The following is a 27,502-nucleotide window of genomic DNA, read 5'->3' as shown; positions in this document are numbered from 1 at the left end:
CTGAATCCTGAAGAAATTCTTAAGTATTTAGCCGAGGCTTGCTTTTGTTTTAGGGTTTTGCTGTGCACTGACCTAGAGTCCCTCTGTTCAGGATATGCCTTGAGTGAGGCTATGCAGTTGTCCTCGCACAAGTGGTGTTCCTCAAGTTCAGTTGCACTGATGAGGGTATCCACTTCAATTGACATACCCTGTAACCCACATTTTCTAATGGTGAAGTCAGTTGTAGTGCTTGTTTGAAGCCCAGTTGAGCTTCAGCTATTAGGCGTATTTGCATGGCTACATCATTAATTCCACATACCAAACTGTCTCTTAGTATCTCACTAAGATTTCAACCAAAGTCACATGCCTCTGCCAATCATCTTAATCTCATCAAAAATCCCGACATGGATTCCCTGGGTCTCAAACTGCTGAGAAAAACCCATAGCATCACAGAATTAGAGACAGCTTGGGATCATAATATTCCTTATCTAAATCCGTCAAATATTGAAAGGTTTTAGTATCTGGTGCCTCAGGAAATGATAGGCTCCTAATAATTGAAAAAAGCTGCAGGTCCATGAGCTGTCAGGAGAATTACTCGTTGCTATTCTAATACCATTTGCCTGGAAAACATAATGCATTATTTTCACGCACTGGGCCCAGTCTTCGACAGCAGGATGGAATGGGACAAGCTTGCCAAATAATGGCATGATGCCAGAAATGCTTAACCCAACTCAAAGATGACCGTTGTGAGTTTTTCAGGTGCTTACTTCATTCTCTCACTGAAGTAACTCCACAGAGGCTAGTATCCTGTCACCAAGTCACCCTTCGTTTACATGTGCACAGTACACGACACTAGTCCAGCTTCCTCAGAGCCAGCTCTCAGAATGAACAGAACCTCTGAGACTCCTGTTTATATCTGTCAGCCAGGGCTCCCTAATTGAACCTGTTAACAGTCCCAATTGGGGAACTCATATTCTAAAAGGTGCACCTGGCTGACCTCATTACAATCATTGTACTCCTAATTCATTTGTTTGTATGACTGTACCAGTAACAACAGAGAAAATCAAAGACTCCGTTGATGCAATTTGATTCCATTATCATTCAAACAATTGGGATGCATTGTTATGGTTTTTAGTCTATTTTGTCCTTCTCATCCTGGAGACTTTCTTTGTTCTATTGGAGATGATTCTCATAAATGAGACCGTAGCTTCTCATATCCTTCAGATCAGTTTCACTGCTCTAGGTTATGGTCTCTCACCAGATAAACAAACTGCACATCTTTCTTTAAATTGCCTTTGCTAAATTCATCAAAACTGTACCACTACCTGAAAAGAAATACTTAGTATATAAACACTGTGGAGATCAGAGGATAGGAATTTTGCAACAAGTAACTCAGCCCCACTCTCCCCAAAACCTATACTCTACAAAACACAAGTCAGGAGTGGAATGGAATACTCCCCACTCGACTGGATGGGTGCAGCTCCAACAACACTCAAGAAGCTTGACATCATCCAGGACCAAGCAGCTCATTAGTTTGACCCTCATTCGCCACCTTAAATACTCACTCCTTACACAGTTGGAGTATGGTATAGTTGTTGATTAGAATCCCTACAGTGTAGAAACAGGCCATTTAGGCCAACATGTCCACACCGACCCTCCAAAGAGTAACCCACCCAGACCCATTCCCCTACATTTACCCCTGACTAATGCACCTAACACTACAGACAATTTAGCATGGCCAATCCACCTAACCTGCACACCTTTGGACTGTGGGAGGAAACTGGAGCACCTGGAGGAAACCCACTCAGACACAGGGAGAATGTGCAAACTCCACACAGACAGTTGCCCAAGGCTGGAATCAAACCTGGGTCCCTGGTGCTGTGGGGCAAGCAGTGCTAACCACTAATTCACTGCGTCACTGTATGGTGTATCCACACTTTACAAGATACATTGCAGCAACTCACTAAGGTTCCTTTGGCAGAACCAAGATGCAACCGAATGCTCAGCATGAGAGCAGCAAATGCATGGAAACTACACCACCTGCAGGTTTCCCTCCAAATTGCACACTATCCTGGCTTGGGGTTATACCACCATTCCTTCACTGTTGCTGGGTCAAATTCCTGAACTCCCAGTCAAAATTTCTGTGTTTGTACCTACACATCAAGAATTTCAGTGGTGTTAAGGGCAATTACGGATGGCTTATACACACCTGTCTAACAGCAATGCCTATATCCCGTGACAGAAAAATAAGTTACACTTTTGTGATTTCTCTATCATTACTTTGTCATTTAACCCTGTCCGCTCTGTTCCTATCCTGCCTTTTCTTTTTATCCAAGTGCCTATAAACTATTTGGGGGGGCCAGTTGGCTGATGATTAGTTGGCTGATGATTAGTGTGTGCTTCAGTATAGTGTCAACAGCATGGATTTGACTCTTGTTTTGGCTGAGGTAGTTAGACAGCTGGGAGTGTAAAATGGTGACGAACCACCACTACTAAGATATTGTCAAAAGGTAGCTTAGGATAAAGCATGTGAAGACAATGAACATTACCACAGGACCTGCCTTGGGCTCAGATTACACAACATGACAATGGATTGAATCTTCCCATCCCCTGAATTATGTAGACATTGGTGACAAAGTTGGCAGAATTATGTGGGATTTGATAATGAGGTGCTTCCCGCTGTTGAGAGTAAAATGTTCTAATGTGTGACCAAGTGTTGAATGGCTAGTGAGCTGCACATGGCCTACTTGCATCCACTAACATGCACTAACATCCTCATTATCACATCATCTTGCCTCACTGACTTGCAGCCTCCCATCTCTCTCCTGCTGAATAGGAACCAGATGCCAACAGTTCCTAACATGAAAGTCAAAGCGGTAACCAGAGATTCCAGCTTACTGTTTGCACATTTAGACCTCCATCAGTCACAGATATCGAGGGGTATACTCTCACAGTCGGCGCCTGTACGTACAAAGTAGAGATGCAGGATGCCAACTACTCTCTGTCCGACATTTCCCGGAACAAATTAAAGAAACTTCAGGGCACCTACAGGCTTGTAGTGCTTGAGCAGGTGCAAGGAAGATGTTAAAGATGGCGCTGGTGCCAGGAATCGTGAGAGGTCCCAGTGGTGATCAGTATCTCTACCTGTGACGAGTGGGAGAATGTGACTCACGATGCACATGGAGCGTGGTGCATAGATAATAAGGTGGGCTTGGGAATATAGCACAAGAAAACTCTTTTGGGTTCACAGAAAGAAACTCACTGAAACTCATAAAATTGACACTTAGATGCTTTTTGGTAAGATTTTGTCCAATGCTTGTCTCTTTTATTCCTCAATAATTTAATTCTGTGGTCCTTCTTGGCTCTCCTGATTTTTATTTCTGCTTAAGATGACCTGTTCTAGAATCTTTATCTATAACGGCTACTAACACATGTTTGATAACAATTCTCATATTTTGTCAGTAGTTAAAGTTTGGACAGAAAATGTCTCTGCTTATAATTAGCCACAAATGTGTTGAACATTTTGGACAAGTTCAATAGGGACCTCTGATAAAATAAGAAATTATTTCTCCAATAACTTGGAGAATTCAGAAGCACAAAGCTGCTTAATCCATCAACTCTTACAAAGCATTCCCATTCTTTGAACAAATATTTACTCCTTTCCCAACATTACAACTGCTTCTTTTCAGAGGAGAACTGGAATTGAGTGTCACATTTACTTGTTAATAGGAAATAATATTTTTCCTTGAAGCATGGATTTTCTTGCTGGGTGAGTAATGATTCTTTCATGATAATGTCAAATCTAAAAGACTGGTGTTAGATGACCTTTAGGTTGTTCCATCATGCTGAGTCAACATGCTGTACACAGTCTCTCGAGTCAGTCGTCAGGTTGTAACGTCTTTTGTCCTTAGATACTGTGTGTAGTAACATCAGTGAAAAGGACAGCAGCATTTTAAAAGAGATAATTTGTTCATAGTCACATACTAAAGGAGTACATTTTGTGAAGTAATTCATTCTTTATGGTAGAGTGCAGTAAATTCTGACTTTGACATGTGTTCGACGTGTGTTGGATTTAATCTTGAAGCTGTGAATTGATGAAGCCCAATATTCCTACCATGTGTACATCTGTGAAAAGATGCAGATCATCATTCTTCAGAAAATTCAGGAGATTTAGACTACTTGTGTTGCTATGGATACACAAATATCACACAGAGTTATGTGTAAAATCGTAATGCAATGGGCAGAAAGATAGATCTGGAGTAATTGGACTCAAATGTGCACCTTCTAAGGTTAACTGATGTGACAGCATGATTGATCTTCTATAACAATTACATCCATTAGTGCTTTGAAGCTTTTTTCATATTCACAAACTGACTTGATGTCATTCTTATCCAGGAAGATTTTTTTGGTTTAAATGTTGACAACATTGCAGTTGATTTCAGATCTTCAAGCTACAGGTTGTTCTGATATAATGCGCATTCCTTTAATGCGAATTTGCTGTAACGCGATTGACGAACTGAGAACACTGTTTCTAAAGCATGAACTTTTAAAACATGTGTTGTCGATAACAGCGATTACAGTGCCAACACCTTAAGCACAGTTTCTAAAGCGTGATTTTTCAATACTGCAGCGTTGCACAAGAACACAACCATTGTGATATAGAAGAACTACCTGTATTATCTATTCTAGGTGCTACCTGCTAATATTGATCATGGTGTCACAAGAATTGACAACACCATTTAAACTGAGCCATAGAGCATGGTAATTATTTTCTTATACAAAGGTGAGAGATAGACGATAGAATTCTCCTAAAATATTTCATGCCTCCATAAAACAATTCCTGGACAACACCAAGGTTTGAGCTGACGAGGTGCAAGTTTCATTTGTGCAACACAGTTCAACATTGACTGCCTCCAAAATTAGATTGTTTAACCATCTCGCCTTAACATTCAATTACTGTACGTTCAATTACATTCAATTACTGTACATTCCAATGCTGTTGCCCACAATTGCATAAAAGTCATATTAAAAAAGAAAAGAACTTTTATCATGGAGGTTTGGTGAATCATTAACAAGATTCGCAACAGAAATCTATCAAGGTTCCGTGGACAACCTGCCAAATCTGTGACCACTACTACCTAGAAGGACACAGCCGTCAGGTACTTCGGAACACCACCACCTGTAGGTTCCCCTCCAAGTCACTCAGAATCCTGGCTTGGAAATGTATTGCTGATCCTTCAGTCTCACTGGGTTGAAACCCTGGAACTTGCTCACAAACACCATTGTGGTTGCTACCTACACCAAGTGGACTGCCGAAGTTCAAGAAGGGAGCACATTGTCAGCTTCTCAAAAGCAACTAGGGAAGAGCAATAAACCCTTCTCATTTGTGTACCCATCCAGATGTCTTTTAATTGACTGTAAAGTGCTTATGGCATTTAGAGATGAAAAATATTTTGTAAATACATTTTAAACAAAAAAGAATATATTCTATGTGGTTCTGAAGTTCTGTTTTTATTTCTCTTATTTCAATCGCAAGTTATTTTTATATTTTGCTGTCTGTTAGCATAATAAGTAGATTTATTGAGCTGAAGGCAACAATTTCAAAACTCATATATTAAATAGGCTTCTGGATATTAATTATTTTATCATCAGACACATATTGAAGTTTCTCCCAAGAGATCAAAAGTATGTGATATTTACAGTAGTAGTAAGGAACTATAATACCTTCAACATGTAACAGACGCAAATCAAAATTCAAAAACCTTAACTAAAAATATTGAACAAACAGCTACTCAATCAGCTCCAGAAATGCTGTTATACCTCCGTAATTGAATTCACTGCACTTCAAAAGTAATTTATTGGGTGTAAACACTACTTAAGAGAATTTTGATTGTGCATACAATGCTAGGAAAATGACTTTCATTTACATATCACTTTATATCATCCCAGGATACACCAAGACACAAACAATGAAATGGTTTTGAAATGCAATCACTGTTTTAATGTGGAAAACATAACAGAAAAAAACATACACAGTAAGGCCATACTGTTATGGTCCCAGCTGATGTTAAGACTGGACACGTTAGATTTCAAAGTGAAAGCTAGCTTGTTGGATCCTAGTTTTCATTTAATATGGAGGTAATTTACTGTGCACATTTATAAGAGGCTGTCAGCATACTATCATATAAATAATAAAGTAGTTATTACACAAGAAGAAAAAAATGAACTATGTTACTCTAAATAAAAAAGTTGGAAAAGCTTAATTACAAAAATCAATAAAAGGCTGAATTCATTCTATTCCATTTATCTGTGCAATATCCTTAAAAACATTGCAAAGAGTCACACTATCTCCACACTAAGACTTCTCTCTTAGAACGGCATGGCTGTAACTGGTTTCTTTTTGGTGAATTTCTGCACATTCAAAACATGCTATTGTTCTTCTTTGGTGGTCAGTTAGCTCAGCTGGCTCAGTGAGGACTGCAGATGCTGGAGATCAAACACACAGGTTCCTGAAACTCAGTTTCCAGCAGTTTTTTTTTGGTGGATTTCTTATTAGACTGTTTAACACTTCAGCCTTTACTCCCTTGCACACCCATGCAGCATTTCATTGAGGGTCATGAGTCATAGGGTGTACAGCATGGAAACAGGCCCTTCGGTTCAACTTGTCAATGCTGACCTGACTGACTTTCTGGATTATTTTGATATTTTGTGTCCTGAACACATCACAATTTTTTTCTAAACTTCTTCATGCACTGGAATATCTCCCACTCTTCCCTTCAATGGTGTAAAACATCACAAAATACACAGTAAATACACAGGTTTTCAAATTTCTGGGCACCAATCCACAAGAACAATTGTTTCTTAATTGTGTGCCAAATTAGAATCAAGATGCAGTTCAAACATTTCTTTTTGCTTTTTCTGTTTCCATGGCTGTAGGATAAATGATGCTGGTAGTATCTGCTTTTATATGATTGTGAGATTCTTTCCATTGTCTGGATTTAGCAGGAACATCCCGTGCTTTATAAAAAGCTACGTCTAAGGTGCTTTTACTTTATATGATAAATCTATAGCACTGTCTGACTCCATTTATTACTCCAAGCAACATGTTGATGATAGTATTTAAGATTGATGTACCTTGAATTTTTTTCTTCTAAATTTGGTTTAATTTCAAATTTAAAGTGATGATCAATTAAAATTAATTTGCTCAATAGGAATGATAAAGCTATGGTGCTTAAGTGTTTATTATTAGCAAGAGTTTTTTTAACATCTCCCCAGCTAATCCAATGCATCTTTGTTTTGTGTTACAGGTTATATGACATCACTGTGAACAAACACAGAAGTTAGGCATTATTTTACCATTCTTTAATTGCTCAGCGATGGCTGTTTGGCGAAGTATTGACTTTTCTGGCACAATGTTCACAATCTGTCTGTATCATATTCATTAAATAGCTAAATCTGGTGTTGATTAACAGATTGGATCATTTGAAGTATTTGTTTATAGCGTAAAAATGCAGACAACCTGCAATGTTAGTTTGTAAACACGCAAAGAAGGCAAACTGAATAACGTGAGTTACATCAACTCTGTCCCACTGGTGATAATGTGGAACCAATACCACACCTAGTCATTGAGGTGAATAGCTTAGTTGCAGGGAAGCAACTAAGTTAAAGGGAAGGAAGATAAGCACTTGAAGAATAAAGGACTAGAAGGATACATTGATAGGTTTTTATGAAAATGGGTGGGAGGAGGTTTGAATGGAGCAAAAATGCTGCTTTAGGCTGATTTGGTTGAATAGTTTGTTTCTGAGTTGTAAATTTGAGCTAATTCTATATCTACAAGTCCTGCTCCTTCATCATCTTCAATCAAGTCTCTTCAAGGTCTATGCTTTAGCAAAAGGTCCCAACTGTATGAATGTATGGAAAAGGAACTTGGAGATGTGTTCTTACCTTTAACTTTTTTCTAGACAGTGTTGAACTTTTGCAATCTTGAAGCTGTACACATCCTAGCAAGTGGCTATTATTTCATCAAACTGCTGAGTTGAGACCCATAGTTGCTGAAAACATGTCAGAAGACAGGTCATCTCTGTAGCATACCCTGCCTTTGAGTAGCGTTAGTATCCATGCTAGTGATGTGACTGGTGAAGTCACACTTTTCATTTGTACTTTCCGAAGGTTATTTTTTAGGTATGGACTCAATGATAATGATGCCACTGAATGTTAAGTGGGAGGCGGAAGGTTAGAATCTCTCATTGGCATTATTGCTTGGCAATTATGAGGCACGCATTCTACTTGTCACTTACCAATTAAAGGTTGGATATACGCCAAGCCTTGAAACAAGCAGGCATAAGCTACTTTGATATCTAGGATATGTGAATGGGAACTGAACACTGTGAAATCATCAGTGAACATCCTCATTCTGACCCTAGCCAGAGTCATTGGGTGAAGCAGTTGAAGATGATTAAGCCTAGGACACTGCCCTGAGCATTTCCTAGGTGAAAGTGGGGACTGCAGATGCTAGAGCTCAGAGCCAAGGTTAGAGTGGTTGCGGGACAAGCACAGCAGGTCAGGCAACATCTGAGGAGCAGGAAAATCGACAGCAAAAGCCCTTCATCAGGAATTTCCTGTCAAGGTTTCCAGGGGCTGAAGTGTTTGACTTCAGTCACAAATTTCTTTCATTGCGCCAGGTATGGCTCCTAAGCATTGAAAGAAATTTCATCCTTATCGCTGTTGACCTGTTTTATTTGGGCACCTTGGTCTCACATTTGGAATCACCTAGTGTCCCTGTTGAGATCAAAATTGCAATGAGATCTGGCACCTAATGGTTCCGACAGAACCCAAGTGAGCGTTGGTGAGCTGATTATAGATCATTGCTGCAAATGTACTTTCTATGATTCCTTTAATCACTTTGCTGATAACCAAGAGTAGACACATCGGGCAAGTGATTGACCGGACTGGATTTCTCCTGGGTTGAATGGGTAAAACATTTCTGTTTTTGTCGGTTTTTTTAATCATTCTTAAATGGGCAAAATTTCTTTGGACAATCTTTGGCATCAATGGATAGATAAAAACAATGACTGCAGGTGCTGGAAACCAGGTTCTGGATTAGTGGTGCTGGAAGAGCACAGCAGTTCAGGCAGCATCCGAGGAGCAGTAAAATCGACGTTTCGGGCAAAAGCCCTTCATCAAGAATACAGGCAGAGAGCCTGAAGGGTGGGGAGATAAGTGAGAGGAGGGTGGGGGTGGGGAGAAAGTAGCATAGAGTACAATGGGTGAGTGGGGGAGGGGATGAAGGTGATAGGTCAGGGAGGAGAGGGTGGAGTGGATAGGTGGAAAAGAAGATAGGCAGGTAGGACAAGTCATGGGGACAGTGCTGAGCTGGAAGTTTGGAACTAGGGTGAGGTGGGGGAAGGGGAAATGAGGAAACTGTTGAAGTCCACATTGATGCCCTGGGGTTGAAGTATTCCGAGGCGGAAGATGAGGCGTTCTTTCTCCGGCCGTCTGGTGGTGAGGGAGCGGCGGTGAAGGAGGCCCAGGACCTCCATGTCCTCGGCAGAGTGGGAGTACAGAGTGGGTCCTTTGCAATTCTGAGAGAGTGTGGCCCTCAGCTGAGGCAGGGCTGACTGTAGAGAGGTTAGGTGCCGGTGCATTGCTGCAAGCGTGGAGCGGAGGACCTTGAAGGAGAACTGTTGCTGGTGTTTGTGAATGCTGTGCTCTTCCAGCACCACTAATCCAGAATGGGTAGATGCAGGTGCTGTATTCCAACAGTTTTGCTGGAGGTGTGGCCAATTTTAAACCCTTGATCTACAGCTTTCAGCTAGAATACAGCACAAAACCCATAAATATTGCTGATTCTTGCTTTCAGGCGGAGTAAATCTCTGCAAACAGTACAAATATGTTCTCCAGAAAGTATCAGAAATATTAAATTTCCACACATATCTGTTTAATGATTGGTGTTAGATTTTGTTGTTCTCTAGATATTTATTCAAGGAGGATCCGTTGATTTAATGTCCACAACTGCATGTCTAAGTTAAGATAATGCAGGTAATAATGGGAAGGTCTCTCCATGACGGAACAGATTCTGAAATTTTAAAAAACCCAGTAAATCTCGATGAATGTTCGAATACTTCCTTTCTTGGATAAAATAGTGCCTCTGGGGTTTGGAGTTTGAACAGCGTCCTTTTTTGACCTGATGAAGAATTATGATGGAGTTATATAGGCTGACGTTGGCGAATAAAATTAGACGGAGACAATGCCTCTTTCAGAAAAAAAAAGCCGTTGTTTTGCTACCAGGTTTTCTTAAATACTGCTCTGGAAGAGAAAAAAAAAGTGCTTTTGAATAGAGTCACTGGAGAGGAGAAGCTGTTTTTGCTGGCGCCGTGTTCCAGTAATGCAGTCAAATAAATCCGTGCTGTTCTGGGTGAGCGGGGGAGCCCATGGAGAAACAGCGTGAGGAGAGATTCACCGTGGGCGAAGGGAGAATTCGCGAAGACTAGAGGTGGGCAGACCTCCAGAGTGAAAGGAGAGGGATGGAATGGGTGAAATGAAAGTAGTTTCTCTCTCTCTCTCTCCTTTTCTGTCTCCCTTTACACTGTCGTCACCAGGCAACCGATTTCTGACGAATTTCATTCCCGCCTGTGCAGTGGTCTTGTGGATGGTACAGTAACCAGCTTGGGGCGAATTGCAACTGGAACTAGGGAACTACTGGACGCTGCTTTAGAATTGGTTCATCTCTCTTGGTGAGAATAGTAAAAGAGGGAGGGATATTAGTTTTTTTTGTTGTGGGTGGGGAGAATCTCTGTTTTGGTGCCCCCCCCCCCTCCTCCTTCTCCTCTGCGAGATGTTTGGGTGGGGGTGAAGTTGACGATGTCACACATGGAAGCTGCAAGTACCATGGAGCAGAACGCCAGCTCCCCTGTGAGCTGGAGCTCAGACACCAGGACGGCCGAGCTCAGTAACCTCAGTGACGGCAGCACCGCGGGAGGGAGCCAGCCCCCCGCCAGCCTGCGGCAGCACACCGAGGTGCAGAGCTACCGAGACTTCACAACCTGGGTGCAAATCCTCATCTTCATCGGCTCGGTCCTGGGTAAGTGGCCGCTGCCCCCTGCACACACGCTGACACAGCACTCAGCTTACACATGGAACCCAGGACTAGACTAGTCCACACACTCCATCTGTTTAAATTTCATGCAAAGTCATTTGTCTCTTTTTAAATCCTCCCTCCCCCTCACCCCATAAAATGTGCAAATGTGTGGATTTGATGGATGGTGATAGGAGGTCGACGTTATTGGAGAAACGCACACCTCATTTGGGAATGTTGAATCTCTGGGAGTTGCCTGTGTACGCTTGTCGCCGGTTGAAATGGGATGAACAAAACTGGTGATGGATGCAGATCCTGCTGGTTCCCCATGTCTGCGCGCTTTCGGGTGCATTTTGTTATTGTACAGACTGTTAGCTGCACAGAAAGTGTCGGCTGTCGGGTACTGCAGTTCAGTCCAGCAGATCCACCCCACTTCCAACTAACCTCTTGTCTAGGTGTTAATTCCAGCATCAAAAGGCGCAGGACAATCCCTTGCCCGCTTGACCCTCCTCCTTCCCACCACCACACACCTCCATTGACAATCAGCAGGCCTCTCCTGTAGAAAGGCACAGCTACTGCTGGAAAATACAAGTTACTTATGAATTAGGAACAAGAATAGGCCACTCAGGCCCCCTGGAGTCTGCTGTCCCATTCATTAATACCAAGGCTGATTTATTGCTCCACATTTACCCTTACCCTGTTCTATTCACCACTCCTGTCCCCCCCGCTTTAATGTTAGTTAAAACTTGAATTTATATAGTGTCTTTCAAATAATTTTATATAAACGAAATAAATTCATTTACAGTGTGGTCACTTGGGAAAAAAACAACCTCTTTTTGTAGAAGAACAGAAATTCGTGGAAAAGCTCAGCAGATCTGGCAGCATATGTGGAGAGAAATCAGAATTAACTGTTGGGGTCACTTGAAATGTTAACTCTGATTTCTCTCCGCAGATGCTGCCAGACCTGCTGAGCTTTTCCAACAACTTATGTTTCAGTTACAGCATCTGCAGTTCTTCTGACTTTTATTATTCTTTTGTACATGCACAGTCCATTTTTCTTTGTTCCTAGAAAAACAAAGTGTGTGATACTTTAAAATTAACCCTCATTATAATTGCTCTGATCAAGTATGTTCACAATCAGACAAGAATAGTAACAAAACAAGAGTATTCTATGCAGAAAGAAGAGTTTTCATTTTAAAGATTCAGTTTATCACAACGGAACATCCTGAACATTTAACAGCCAATGAAATATGGTTTTAATTATGATGTTGAAACTTTAACAACCAATTTGTACACAGCATTGAGCTAATGGACAGATAAGCTGTAAGATCTGGAATTTTTTTTCCTTTTGGCTTTTTTTCTTTTATTTCAGCTGTTTTCAAAGCAATTATTGTTATTTTGTTGTTTTGTTTAATTGTCATTTTGTGACCAAGATAGCGCTGGTGAATGGCGACCTTTTACACTTTTCACTGTACTCCTGCTTTCCTATACTTGAGCACATGTGACAATAAATCTAATTCTCATTTTACTTCCAGTGATGTTGTTTGAAAGATAGATATCATGCATGCCATCAGGGATAACTCTCTCATAAATCCATTGCCCATTGTTGACTTGTCTACTTGTAAGCAGTTCAGCTTTGTGCAGTGAAAAGTCAGTTTAAAAATCTGATTGATTGGGAATCATCAGCAAAGACCCTCAAATTTGAGATAAGCCAGGAGATGAAATAATACCATGGTCTGGAGTTTCTCTTTTGATTCCTCCATTTTTGTTCCAGAGCACTTTTTGCCTGAAAATGGCTAAACCAATCGAAAAGGTAGCTTATTGCCCTGCTATTTGATGTTGAATTTAACACTTTGGCAAAACCTATGTTTTTACTGATGGGACTCTGCTAGATATGCTGCAAAGCCCACTGAGCTACAGCTAAGTCTCTTTGTACAACTAGCCATCTCTGTACTTTGTCCATTAAACCATCATTTCAATTGGTGTTATCCGTTGTTGAAGAAAGATTTGCATTTATAAAGTATCTTTCAAGACATCCCAAAGCTCTTCATTTTTTTTTGAAGTGTAGTCATTGACTCATCCAGACATCTCACAATACATTCATGAACCATATATATTTTACAGCAAGTTGGAACACTGCAAATTGATTTTCTGTGATCTTTTGCCTTGCACTTGGAGCTGGTACCTCTACAGAACTGACCATATCCTCAAATCTAATTCATCACTGTAACAAGATTTCTGCTCCCAATGCCCATTTGTGGAACATCTAGTAGGATTTTACAATCGAGCTCCTTTAGAGTGTAAATGCATTAATACACACACATTAATAAAAAAAGACCTCTGAATACATTTTCTTAATTTACTCAGAAACTAATGTGTTGAATGTGACTTATGGCACTGAGTATAACGGCAAGGAATCTATGTTAAATTTTTATAAAACACTGGCTTGATGTCAACAGGAATATTTATCTAGTTAGACCTTAATGCCATACTTTACAAGAGGTTTGAAGATACTTGAGAGTGTGTGGAAAATGTTAATGAGAATCATTCCAGGGGTGTGGAAATTCAGTTACATAAATAGATTGGAAAAATTAAGACTGCCTCCTTGACAAAGAGAAGTTTGAGACCAGATTTGATCAAGGCATTCAAAATCATGATGAGAGGCCTGGGCAGAGGGAATTGGATAAACTGTTCCACTGGATGGAAGGTTGGAAAACTTGAGGACACAGCTTTAAGGCAATTGACAAAATAAGCAACAGAGACATGAGGAGAAATTTATTCAGGCACCAAGTGGTAAATATGTGGAGTTCATTGTCTGAGAGGCTGGTGGATGTATTAAGGCATTCAAGTGGGAAATGGATTGTTGCCTGAAAAGAGTGAATGTACAGGGCTACAGGACAAAGACAGAAATGGCATGGGATGTATTGATCATTTGCAGAGTCAGTGCAGCCAAGACAGGCTGAAGGCCACTTTCTGTACTGAAATGATTCTATAATTCTGTAATAAAAGATTCTGTATAATGTTTGCACATTTTTGGGTATTTAAAATTAGGTTTCTCACAGATGCTGGGTTAGATACTAATTGAAAATATTTAATTATTGTGAAAATTCCATTCAGCTAATACTTGAGAAAAATCCTTCTGTAAATGAGTACAACTGATAGCTGGATCATGGTGCTAAAAGCAGAAATTCTTGGTCCATGATACCACAACAATGATCTTTTCCACTGTAAGTTTCCTAATCTGACTGGAAAATATCTAATATAGAGACACCTATTGAGGAAGCAGTTTTTAGTAGATGGGATATTACCTAATCGCTGAACAGGCAGGGGAGAAAAAGCTTCAAAATGAACAATAAATAAAATTGGACCTATCAGTGGTGTCGATGGAAGGATAATAGGCATATCTAGTCTTAACTTTACAATTATAAGTTTTAAAGATTGTTATGTGCTTCTACTTCTGCTCTGCAGTTTTAAGTAGGAATTGCCGAAGAGTGATATTGGTAACTTGTTATAATTAACATCTTAAAACTTAAAATTTTCACTTGCCACTTTTTAAAAAGTTATCTGTCTCTGTGAGGATCTTAAAATTAACTATCGGCCATGTGATTGAACAAGTATTAACATTATAACAGTGATGTAAAGCTTTATTAATTAGGGATCTGTAACTGACTCTTGTGGACTTATTTATATGACTTTAATTTAAGCCTGTGCAGTGCATAATTTCAGTTTGGTTCGAAGGTTATCTTTGAACACTCTTTATAGAGCCTTTCTATGTTTTCTGAAACAAGTAGTGACATGATTTGTTGTAAGAGGCTAACATTGAACCTGGATGTGACTCATTAATAAAGCAGCAACTAATTTGTCATCATGGTGCTGCATTTTGGGAAAGCAAATCTTAGCAGGACTTATACACTTAATGGTATGGTCCTACGGAGTGTTGCTGAACAAAGAGATCTTGGAGTGCACGTTCATAGCTCCTTGAAAGTGGAGTCACAGGCAGATAGGATAGTGAAGAAGGCGTTTGGTATGCTTTTCTTGATTGGCCAGAGTATTGAGTACAGGAGTTGGGAAGTCATGTTGCGGCTGTACAGGACATTGGTTAGGCCACTTTTGGAATATTGTGGACAATTCTGGTCTCCTTCCTATCTGAAAGATGTTGTGAAACTTGAAAGAGTTCAGAAAAGATTTACAAGGATGTTGCCAGGGTTGGAGGATTTGAGCTATAGGGAAAGGTTGAATAGTCTAGGGGTGTTTTCCCTGGAGCATCGGAGGCTGAGGGGTGACCTTATAGAGGTTTATAAAATCATGAGGGACATGGATAGGATAAATAGACAAAGTCTTTTCCCTGTGATGGGGGGAGTCCAGAACTAAAGGGCATAGGTTTTGGGTGAGAGGGGAAAGATATAAAAGAGACCTAAGAGGCAACCTTTTCATGCAGAGAGTGGTACATGTATGGGATGAGCTGCCAGAGGAAGTGGTGGAGGCTGGTACAATTGCAACATTTAACAGGCATCTGGTTGGGTATATGAATAGGAAGGGTTTGGAGGGATATGGGCCAGGTGCTGGCAGGTGGGACTAGATTGGGTTGGGATATCTGGTCGGCATGGACGGGTTGGACCGAAGGGTCTGTTTCCATGCTGTACATCTCTATGACTATGACTCTATGTATTTCGAACTTGTATAGATACAGATTTAATAAAGAAATATATATCTTTTGCGGAAAGCCTTTGTTTTCGCGTTTATGTTATAAAAATTAGGTGAAGCTATTGAAAGATATTGATTAACTGCTCACTTAGAAATGGGACAGTACATCATTGAAAATGGGAGGCAATGGCACAATACTGGAGTTGTTCCAATGGCATTGTTCACTAGGGTGTTACTGAGTGGATGGAATGTCTTCTGAGCCAGGCTGTCAGCCAATTTCAGAAGCAAATCATGGCCCTTTGATGCCCACAGTATTTATTTTTCCCTAATAACTATTTAGTTTTTGCCATGTTTGGGTTTACTGTATTTTCCAGTTGAAGTGATTTCAAAGTTAAACTCCCGTCTCTTTCTGTATGGCTGGGAGGAGGAACAAGGGTGAACCACAAATTCAGTCTTGATTACTACTGTGCTGACTGCTTTCTACCTGCCAGCCAATCCTTCCAGCCCTCAGAGATGAGAGCCTTTCTTTCACAATACTACTTTGTTGAGCCTGGAGAATGATCTCCTTCCAATGTTGCAGTATTAAAGCTGCTGGAGCTGCCGGCTATCACCTACCATAGTCCACTGCCCAAAATGAACCAAGTCTACAGGACATTGAGGCATCTGGTAACCACATTATGTTTGCTCAGGCATAGAAGGAAAATTAATCCTTCTAATTTACTCTGAGGCTTTCCTGAACATCCGCTGTAACCGGTGGAAGATTGAGAGAATCAATTTTTTTTAAGTATATATAAATAGAGTTGACTCTGATCTTGCACCAGAATTAAGGAGACACCTTATAAATTGTTTATTAGCCTTCCATTGATTTTAACCCAACTTGGAAGCCACCCAGATTCTGTCCCTGAATAAATACAGGAGCAGTGGAAAAATTGGATAGTGTAAGAAATGTTGATCTGGCACCTCATCTGACCGTTATCCATTGTTGCAAACTTTCCCTGTGAAGATTGCACATAAATATAATTTACTTCCGATCAATTCTAACTCTTTATAGGGTGCCTGTTGATTTTTAGTGTTACTGCTATTCATACGTATTCTTCGAATTGATGGATGTTAGATAGCTCTGGCATTTAAAACACTCTTCTGAAACAAGTGAGTCCTACTTTGGTAAAGCTTCATAGAGACTAGTAGTGAGGGTGGGGCGGAGAGATCAGGAAGAAGATTGCAGGTTAGGAAGGTGGTGCTGAGTTTGCGGGTTGGGACTGAGACAAGGTGGGGGGAGGGGAAATAAGGAAACTGGAGAAATCCAAGTTCATCCCTTGTGGTTGGAGGGTTCCTAGGCGGAAGATGAGGCGCTCTTCCTCCAGCTGTCGTGTTGCCATGGTCTGACGATGGAGGAGTCCAAGGACCTGCATGTCCTTGGTGGAGTGGGAGGGGGAGTTGAAGTGTTGAGCCACGGGGTGGTTGGTCCTGGTGTCCCAGAGGTGTTCTCTGAAACGTTCCGCAAGTAGGCGGCCTGTCTCCCCGATATAGAGGAGGCCACATCGGGTGCAGCGGATGCAGTAAATGATGTGCGTGGAGGTGCAGGTGAATTTGTGGTGGATATGGAAGGATCCCTTGGGGCCTTGGAGGGAAGTAAGGGGGGAGGTGTGGGCGCAAGTTTTGCATTTCTTGCGGTTGCAGGGGAAGGTGCCGGGAGTGGAGGGGGTTGGTGGGGGGTGTGGACCTGACGAGGGAGTCTCGGAGTGAGTGGTCTTTTCAGAACGCTGATAGGGGAGGGGAGGGAAATATATCCTTGGTGGTGGGGTCCGTTCGGAGGTGGCGGAAATGACGACGGATGATATGATGTATATGGAGGTTGATGGGGTGGTAGGTGAGGATCAGTGGGGTTCTGTCCTGGTGGCATTTGGAGGTGCGGGGCTCAAGGGCGGAGGAGCGGGAAGTGGAAGAGATGCGGTGGAGAGCATTGTCGATCAAGTCTGGGGGGATATTGCGGTCTTTGAAGAAGGAGGCCATCTGGGTTGTATGGTATTGGAACTGGTCCTCCTGGGAGCAGTTGCGGTAGAGATGAAGGAATTGGGAATATGGGATGGCGTTTTTACAGGGGGCAGGGTGGGAGTAGTTTAGGTAGCTGTGGGAGTCGGTCGGTTTATAGTAAATGTCCGTGTTGATTCGGTCGCCCAAGATAGAAATGGAGAGGTCTAGGAAGGGGAGGGAGGAGTCTGAGATGGTCCAGGTAAATTTGAGGTCGGGGTGGAAGGTGTTGGTAAAGTGGATGAACTGTTCAACCTCCTCGTGGGAGCACAAGGCAGCGCCAATACAGTCATCGATGTAGCGGAGGAAAGGGTGGGGGGTGGTGCCAGTGTAGCTGTGGAAGATGGACTGTTCCACATATCCTACGAAGAGGCAGGCATAGCTGAGGCCCATGCGGGTACCTATGGCTACTCCTTTGGTTTGGAAGAAGTGGGAGGATTGGAAAGAGAAATTGTTCAGAGTGAGGACCAGTTCAGTCAGTCGAAGGAGGGTGTCAGTGGAAGGGTACTGGTTGGAACGGTGGGAAAGGAAGAAGCGGAGGGCTTTGAGTCCTTCGTGATGAGGGATGGAGGTGTACGGGGACTCGATGTCCATGGTGAAGATAAGGCGTTGGGGACCGGGGAAGTGAAAATCATGGAGGAGGCGGAGGGCGTGGGTGGTGTCCCGAATGTAGGTGGGGAGTTCTTGGACTAAGGGGGACAGGACCGTGTCGAGGTATGCAGAGATGAGTTCGGTGGGGCAGGAGCAGGCTGAGACAATGGGTCGGCCGGGGCAGTCAGGTTTGTGGATTTTGGGCAGGAGGTAGAAACGGGCGGTGCGGGGTTGTGGGACTATGAGGTTGGAGGCGGTGGATGGGAGATCCCCTGAGGTGATGAGGTTATGGATGGTCTGGGAGATGATGGTTTGGTGGTGGGAGGTGGAGTCATGGTCAAGGGGGCAGTAGGAGGAGGTGTCCGTGAGCTAGCCTTTAGTCTCAGCGGTGTAAAGGTCAGCAGTGCCCCGCTGGATCCTTCCATATCTGCCACAAATTCACCTGCACCTCCACTCACATCATTTACTGCATCCGCTGCACCCGATGTGGCCTCCTCTATATTGGGGGGACAGGCTGCCTACTTGTGGAACGTTTCAGAGAACACCTCTGGGACACCGGGACCAACCAACCCAACCACCCCGTGGCTCAACACTTCAACTCACCCTCCCACTCCACCAAGGACATGCAGGTCTTTGGACTCCTCCATCGCCAGACCATAGCAACACGACGGTTGGAGGAAGAGCGCTTCATCGTCCGCCTAGGAACCCTCCAACCACAAGGGATGAACTCGGATTTCTCCAGTTTCCTCATTTCCCCTCCCCCCACCTTGTCTCAGTCCCAACCCTCAAACTCAGCACCACCTTCCTAACCTGCAATCTTCTTCCTGACCTCTCCGCCCCCACCCCCACTCCAGCCTATCACCCTCACCTTTACCTCCTTCCACCTATCGCATTTCCAACACCCACCCCCCAAGTCCCTCCTCCCTACCTTTTATCTTAGCCTGCTGGACACACTTTCCTCATTCCTGAAGAAGGGCTCATGCCCGAAACATCGATTCTCCTGCTCCTTGGATGCTGCCTGACCTGCTGCGCTTTTCCAGCAACACATTTTCAGCTCTGATCTCCAGCATCTGCAGTCCTCACTTTCCCCTAGAAGATTTTATCCTGAGGTAGGACTGGAGTGACAGATAGACCAAGTTTGGCAGAGCTAACTCAAACACAAGTTTCTGGAAAAGCTCAGCACGTCTGGCAGTATCTGTGAAGAGAAACCAGGGTTAACATTTTAGATCCGGTCACCCTTCCTCAGAACCAGACCTGAAAAGTTAACTCTGATTCCTCTTCACAGATGCCGCCAGACCTAATACTTTTTGTGAGCAGTTTCTGTTTTTGTTTCTGATTTACAACATCTGCAGTTCTTTTAGTGTTTATTTGGTAGAGCTAATGATTTTCCATCTGTGCACGATTTGTTTTTTATTGATTGAGTGAGGAGAATTTTTTCCATTGGCAAAAGTGTTGGTAACACCAACGTAGACGTAAGACAAATTATATATGAGGCAAAAGCAAGATGACAGTTATTTACATGTAATGAGTAGTTATAATCTGGAGTAAACAGCCCAAAGGAATGGTGGAAGCAGATTCACTGGTAACTTTCAAAGGAGAAGTTCGCAGAATCATAGAATTCCTACAGTATGGAAACAGGCCAGTCGGCCTAACTGGCTCTCTGAAGAGCATCCAACCCAGAGCTGTCTCCCTACCCTTTCTCTGTAACCATACATTTCCCATGACTAACACACTTAACCTATACATCCCTAAACGCTATGGGCAATTTGGCATGGCCAATCCACCTAACCTGCACATCTTTGGAGATATATTTGATACAGGAAGACTTTTGAGTCTAGGCTGAAAGAATTGGAGAGTGGAACTCATTGTTTAGCTCGAACACAGATCTAATAGATCGAGTATCTTCCTGTTTTTATGATTGGCTCTATGATGAGTGAATGAGTTATGTTTTTCGAACATTTCAGTTGCTTTCATGATCATTTCCCAATGACAGCTCAGAAATGACCATATTTACTTGTTCAGGAGATGGGGGTGTCATTTGCTAGGCCAACTTCTATTGCCTATATTTAATTGCCCAGAATGTTGGTCAGGCCAGATAGAGATGGCAGATTTCTTTTCCTAAAGGGGCACAGTGAGCCAGTTCAATTTTTTTACAATCATCAACAGTAGTTGTACTGTCAGCATTAGGCTGGAGTAAATTCCTCAAGATTTTTATTGAATCCAGATTTTACTATCTGTTTGGCTTGAATAGATAGCATTTGTGAATTACTAACTCAGTGACACTACCACTATGCCATTACTTCCACTAGTGACACTACTAGTCGTGGGGAGATGATCATCCCTGAGTGGGTGACTCCCCCATCAATCATACTGTGAGACTACACAACTGCAAATGGTTGGGATTAATTGTACACACTCAGTGTGTATTATGTTATTGTCCTTAGCTTCCTGCAGTTTGCTGGAGAAATTACCTGGCTTTTATCAGGAGTAGTTACTGCAGTTTTGGTCTTGAGTTCTTTCTCATTTAAGGAAGTTCTTTTTAAAGTGTCTTTGCTGTAAATTAGATAGCTTTTCTGTAAATCCTGACATAAGTACAGCCAACTCAGCAACTTAGAGCTCTTTGTCCACTTGAGATACTCCCTAGAACCTCTTCCCTAAGCCATTCTGTTTATCTCCATCTTCTCCATCTTCAAAAACCTCTTTGACTAGATTTTTGCTCTCCTCCTAACTTTTCTACAAATGACCACCATATTCTCCTCATAAAATAAAGGGTCTTGAAATTTTTTTCTGAGTAAAGTGCTATATAAATGCACATGATTGTCGGATACAAAGATCATAGAGCTTTGCTGATACTCATGGATGCTGCATAAAGTCATTGTCCACAGGGAATAGGGGAATTAATTGGGAAAAGCAATGAAGACTAGGAATTGACGTCAATGTGTGACACTTGCACCTCTTGAAGTGCTGGTTGCAGCTCCATCTGTTCACTCCATTTATAGTTACACCTGTTATCTACAACCACCTAATTGGACAATTCTAACAATGAAAAATGCTGATTTATGTGAGGAATGGCAACTTTTAAGAGAATCTGCATAAGCTGTCCTGTTCCTGCCTTTAATTGACTGTAAAGAACAGATGGCACAGTTAAAGAGGCTTCTCTCATGGCGTTTCATAGGGCTGAGGCTCTGTATTGTTGCTGTTCATGCTGTTGTCCCGCATGCAATTCTGACATAGATAAGTAGCTGCCCTTAATTGCAGCTATTGGAAATAATTGGATTTTTGACATTGGATCATTCTTATTCCTCCTGCAATGTCCTATCTCGGCTTTATTTTAGATCTCTTATTTTATGCTGTCTTTTTTGATGGAGGCTTTAGATTCCTACATTGTGCTGGTCACGGCTAATGATAGCTTTCCTTGTGGCTTCTTGTTTGTATAGAATGAGCATCATAATTACACACGGGTATTGACTCAAATGCTAAATTTAGACTTTGCATTTAATTTAGTTGGTTTTGTAAAGCTGAAGAGCAGTAATCTTGTGCTATTTTTGTATTGTGTCATTTGCTGGCAATTTATTCTCCTGTTTAACATAGAGTGTGAAGGAGATGGATTATCATCAGAAGTGAAACAGCAATTAACTTAAAGTGCTTCAGTGGATTGTTGCTACAGTGAATGTTAATGCCACTCCTTCTTACTGTTATTCAGACCAAACTAGTAATTATGTATTAAAAAATTCAAAGAAGAATTGGAGAATTTGCAAAATTAAAATATTTTTGAAGTCCTTTAAAACTAAAGGACTGAGTAAAATTAAAGCTTAGTTCAATCTGGACATCTTACATGGCCAGTGCTTTTTTTAAATTCACTCATGGGATGCGGGAATTGCTAGCTGGGTCAGCATTTACTGTCCGTCCCTCGTTGCTCTTGAGGTGAGGTTGGTGAGCTGCCTTCTTGAATTGCTGCAGTCCATGTGCTGCACTTGGCAATGCTGTTAGGGATGGGATGCTATACGTTTGTTCCAGTGACACTGAATGATTCGCGATATATTTCCAAGTCAGGATGGTGAGTGGTTTGGAGAGGAACTTGTAAGTGGTGGTGTTCCCATGTGCCTGCAGTCCTTGTCCTTCTCAATGGTAGTGGTTGTGGTTTGAAGGGTGCTGTCTGAGGAGCCTTGGTGAATTTCTGCAGTGCATCTTGTGGAAAGCACACCCTGCCAGGATTCCCTCATGTTTTCTTGTAGCTACACAGGCCCTCGAAGACCATTAGATTAGATTCCCTACAGTGTGGAGACAGGACATTTGGACCAACAAGTCCACGTCGACCGTCTGAAGAGTAACCCACCTCCTTATATGTACCCCTGACTAATGCACCTAACACTATGGGCAATTTAGCACGGCCAATTCACCTGACCTGCACCTCTTTGGATTGTGGGAGGAAACCGGAGCACTCAGAGGAAACCCACACAGACACAGGGAGAATATGCAAACTCCACACAGACGTCACCCGAGGCGGCCATTGAACCCGGTCCCTGATGCTGTGAGGCGGCAGTGCTAACCACTGAGCCACCGTGCCACCCCGGTGAGGCAGTGACTTCCGAATTGGAAGTCAGTGCTGTGATCAGTGTGCTAACACCAATTGGTGTACACAGAACCCTGTACGGCCACACAGTTAACAGGGTACATTGTGACTGTTGATACTGAGCATCTCTGATGGAGTGACTGAATTTTTGTCGATGTGATGCCAATCAAGTGGTTCGATTTGTCCTGGATGGGATCAAAATCAAATTTCTCAAGAGTTTTTGGGGCTGCAATCATCAGGCAATTGGGGAGTATTCTATCACACTCTTGACTTGTACCTTCTAGATGATGGCAGGCTTTGGGAAATCAGGAGGTGAGTTACTTGTTGCAGTATTTCTAGCCTCTGACCTGCTCTTGTAGACACTATATTTATATGGCGAGTCAGTGGTAATCCCCAGAATGTGGATAATGGGGATTTAGTGATGATAATGCCATTGAATGTCCTGAGTTGATGGTTAGATTGTCCCTTACTGGAGAAGATAATTGCCTGGTATTTGCGGGATGCGAATGTTTTAAGCTGCTTTTCAGCCCAAGCCTGGACATGGTACAGATCTTGCTCTTTTTGGTCATCGACTGCTTCAGTATCTGAAGAGTTGTGAATGGTGCAGAACTTTGTACAATCATTGGTGAGCATTCCATACTTCTGACCTTATGATGGGGAGAAGGTCATTGATGAAGCAGCTGAAGATGGTTGGATCTAGGACACTACCCTGAGGGACTCCTGCAGAGTTGCTCTGGAGCTGAGATGACTGTCCTCCAAACACTACAACTTCCAATGTACTCGGTATGACTCTAACCATATTTTCCCATTGATTCCGGTTTTACTAGCACTCCTTGATGCCACACTCAGTCAAAAATGCTGTTGATGTTAAAGGCTGTCACTCTCACCCAACTCTGGAATTCAGCTCTTTGTCCATGTATGAGCCATAATTATAATGAAGTCAGAAACTGAGTGGCCCTAGTAGATCCCAAACTGGGCGTTGCTGAGCAGGTTATTATTGAGCAAGTTCTGCTTGGTAACATGGTTAATGACACCTTGCATCACTTTACTGATGGTTGAGAGTAGATTGATGAGGTGGTAATTGGCCGGGGTGGATTTGTCCTGCTTTTTGTGTACAGGATATTTTGGACTGACAAATGTAGGCCATTTAGCCTATGAGACCTACTCTGCTATTCAATATGATCATGGCTGATCTAACTGAAACCTTAAAGCCATGTTCCTGCTTCTCCCGCTAACCTTTCACCCCCTTGTTCAATATTGGCTGAGATTAGGATGAAAATCCCACCTTCTTAATCTCTCCCCTTGCCTGAGGCATGGTGGCACTCAGGTTAAACCTCCTACAGTTGTCTCTCTCTAATGAGAGAGCAAACCTATGGTCTATTAAGAATACGATGACTTGACTTACCAACACGAATCTATCTACCTCTGCCTTGACAATATTCAAGGAGACTGCCTCCACCACCTTTTAATGAAGAGAGTTTACTGAAGAGAGTTCCAAAGACTCATGACAAATGCTTTCACTTTGACATTTTGTCAGTCATGAAAGGAGCTCTTTCAAAGTTATGTTTTCCCATTTGTTTTAAATAATTGATCAACACAATGTGTACTGTTTGAAAAATATGTCAGTAGCTGATTTAAGTTTAGCTCTGCCATATTCAAGCACATTACATGGAGGTAAGGTGCCTTTAATGTGATGCTGCATTAATATGAGGCACTGGTGAGCTTAAGACGGCCATATGCAGACCAGACTAATGTTGACAGCATGGGGTTCAATACCTATTGCAGTTGAGAAAGGCTTGTGGCACACCTTGCCTTTAATCTAAAAAAAGACATGACACTTAGCCTTGTTCGGTGAATAATTGAATAAACACCAAGGACTTGTCTTACAGCAGAGAACTGAACAAAAAAGAAGCTGAATGCTGTAATTAACGGCCTATAAAACAGGGTCTTATTAATGATGACCTGAAACATTCACTCTGTTTCTGCCTCCACAGATGCTGCCTGCCTTGTTGAGTCTCCAGTATTTTAGTGCAGATTTCCAGCATCTGCAGTATTTTACTGGAAACACTGGACTCAAGCTTAAGGTCAAATCTTGAAACATTTTAAGTCTAACCTGGCTTTAAACTGTGTCAGGATTTGCTAATTTAATCATAGTCACTGGCAAGAACTATACCAGAGAAAGACATTGAATAAAACATGAAGGACTGCATGTACAAATTTTCTATTTATTTTCATAAACCTTCAGTCTTTTTTATTTTAAGCTAATACGATAGGAGGGGCACTGCCACCCATGAGTTGGAACACAAGAAGTTAGACCGTAAATTAGGGCCTTTGACAGCTTACCTGCCAATGCCCCGCCCCATTATAATTTTCTGGGCAGGAGGGGAGATGTTGGGTGGACCAACTACTCTGGACCAATTGATCCTTAAGTGGGCTGTTAGTGCCCAGTTAAAGGCCTCATCCCATCACTGCTCCAGTTTATTGGGTGGTGGGAGAAGTCTGTGCCCAGCATGCAGCCTTGTTGGTCATTGAAAGCTGGGTTGCCTCCATCCCAGTCCCCTGTGCCAATGGTAGCACTCCCATCCCCTTCCTACATCCGCCTGTCCCACGGAGCCCTGTGCAGCATGCCCTCTGACCTGCCTTTGCTGAATCTGGATTAGTGGTGCTGGAAGAGCACAGCAGTTCAGGCAGCATCCAAGTAGCTTCGAAATCGACGTTTCGGGCAAAAGCCCTTCATCAGGAATAAAGGCAGTGAGCCTGAAGCGTGGAGAGATAAGCTAGAGGAGGGTGGGGGTGGGGAGAAAGTAGCATAGAGTATAATGGGTGAGTGGGGGAGGGGATGAAGGTGATAGGTCAGGGAGGAGAAGGTGGAGTGGATAGGTGGAAAAGAAGATAGGCAGGTAGGACAAGTCCAGACAAGTCATGGGGACAGTTACTGAGATGGAAGTTTAGAACTAGGGTGAGGTGGGGGAAGGGGAAATGATGAAACTGTTGAAGTCCACATTGATGCCCTGGGGTTGAAGTGTTCCGAGGCAGAAGATGAGGCGTTCTTCCTCCAGGCGTCTGGTGGTGAGGGAACGGCGGTGAAGGAGGCCCAGGACCTCCATGTCCTCGGCAGAGTGGGAGGGGGAGTTGAAATGTTGGGCCACGGGGCGGTGTGGTTGATTGGTGTGGGTGTCCCGGAGATGTTTCCTAAAGCGCTCTGCTAGGAGGCGCCCAGTCTCCCCAATGTAGAGGAGACCGCATCGGGAGCAACGGATACAATAAATGATATTAGTGGATGTGCAAGTAAAACTTTGATAGATGTGGAAGGCTCCTTTAGGGCCTTGGATAGAGGTGAGGGAGGAGGTGTGGGCGCAGGTTTTACAGTTCCTGCGGTGGCAGGGGAAAGTGCCAGGATGGGAGGGTGGGTTGTTTGGGGGAGTGGACCTGACCAGTTGTCGTGGAGGGAACGGTCTTTGCGGAAGGCAGAAAGGGGTGGGGAGGGAAATATATCCCTGGTGGTGGGGTCTGTTTGGAGGTGGCAGAAATGTCGGCGGATGATTTGGTTTATGCGAAGGTTGGTAGGGTGGAAGGTGAGCACCAGGGGCGTTCTGTCCTTGTTATGGTTGGAGGGGTGGGGTCTGAGGGCGGAGGTGCGGGATGTAGACGAGATGCGTTGGAGGGCATCTTTAACCACGTGGGAAGGAAAATTGCGGTATCTAAAGAAGGAGGCCATCTGGTGTGTTCTGTGGTGGAACTGGTCCTCTTGGGAGCAGATCCGGCGGAGGCGGAGGAATCGGGAATACGGGATAGCATTTTTGCAAGAGGTAGGGTGGGAAGAGGTGTAATCCAGGTAGCTGTGGGAGTTGGTGGGTTTGTAAAAATGTCGGTATCAAGTCGGTCGTCATTAATGGAGATGGAGAGGTCCAGGAAGGGGAGGGAGGTGTCAGAGATGGTCCAGGTAAATTTAAGGTCAGGGTGGAATGTGTTGGTGAAGTTGCTGAATTGCTCAACCTCCCTCAACCTGCGGGAGCACGAGGTGGCGCCAATGCAGTCATCAATGTAGCGGAGGAAGAGGTGGGGAGTGGTGCCGGTGTAATTACGGAAGATCAACTGTTCTACGTAGCCAACAAAGAGACAGGCATAGCTGGGGCCCATACGTGTGCCCATGGCTACCTCTTTGGTCTGGAGGAAGTGGGAGGATTCAAAGGAGAAATTGTTAAGAGTGAGGACCAGTTCAGCCAAATGAGTAAGTGTGTCGGTGGAAGGGTACTGTTGGGGACGTCTGGAGAGGAAAAAACGGAGGACTTGGAGGCCCTGGTCATGGCGGATGGAGGTGTAGAGGGATTGGATATCCATGGTGAAGATGAGGCGTTGGGGGGCAGGGAAACGGAAGTCTTGGAGGAGGTGGAGGGCGTGGGTGGTGTCTCGAACGTATGTGGAGAGTTCCTGGACTAGGGGGGATAGGACAGTGTCGAGGTAGGTAGAGATGAGTTCAGTGGGGCAGGGGCATGCTGAGACAATGGGTCGGCCAGGGTGGTCAGGCTTGTGGATCTTGGGAAGGAGGTAGAACCGGGCAGTGCGGGGTTCCCGGACTATGAGGTTGGAAGCTGTGGGTGGGAGATCTC

The 27,502-nt window shown here is 43.2% G+C and overlaps 1 protein-coding gene across 2 annotated transcripts in view; it reads left to right on the top strand.

Moving 5' to 3' along the window:
• The first annotated feature begins 10,144 nt into the window (after positions 1 to 10,144).
• gpr176 (G protein-coupled receptor 176) overlaps positions 10,145 to 27,502 on the top strand; it is a 55,584-nt gene continuing 38,226 nt past the window's right edge. Inside the window, exon 1 of one of the 2 annotated variants that reach the window (XM_072569087.1) lies at positions 10,145 to 10,712. Coding sequence is in view for 1 of the 2 variants with exons in the window: in XM_072569086.1 (XP_072425187.1) it covers positions 10,840 to 11,059 (220 nt within the window). In the remaining variant the exon portion in view is untranslated. Of the gene's footprint in view, positions 11,060 to 27,502 lie in introns of both variants that reach the window. The other variant, XM_072569086.1, reaches the window with a different exon arrangement.

This window comes from Chiloscyllium punctatum, chromosome 4 (assembly GCF_047496795.1).
Source record: "Chiloscyllium punctatum isolate Juve2018m chromosome 4, sChiPun1.3, whole genome shotgun sequence".
NCBI classification, from domain to species: Eukaryota; Metazoa; Chordata; class Chondrichthyes; order Orectolobiformes; family Hemiscylliidae; genus Chiloscyllium; species Chiloscyllium punctatum.
This window is presented reverse-complemented; position numbering and strand designations above follow the sequence as displayed.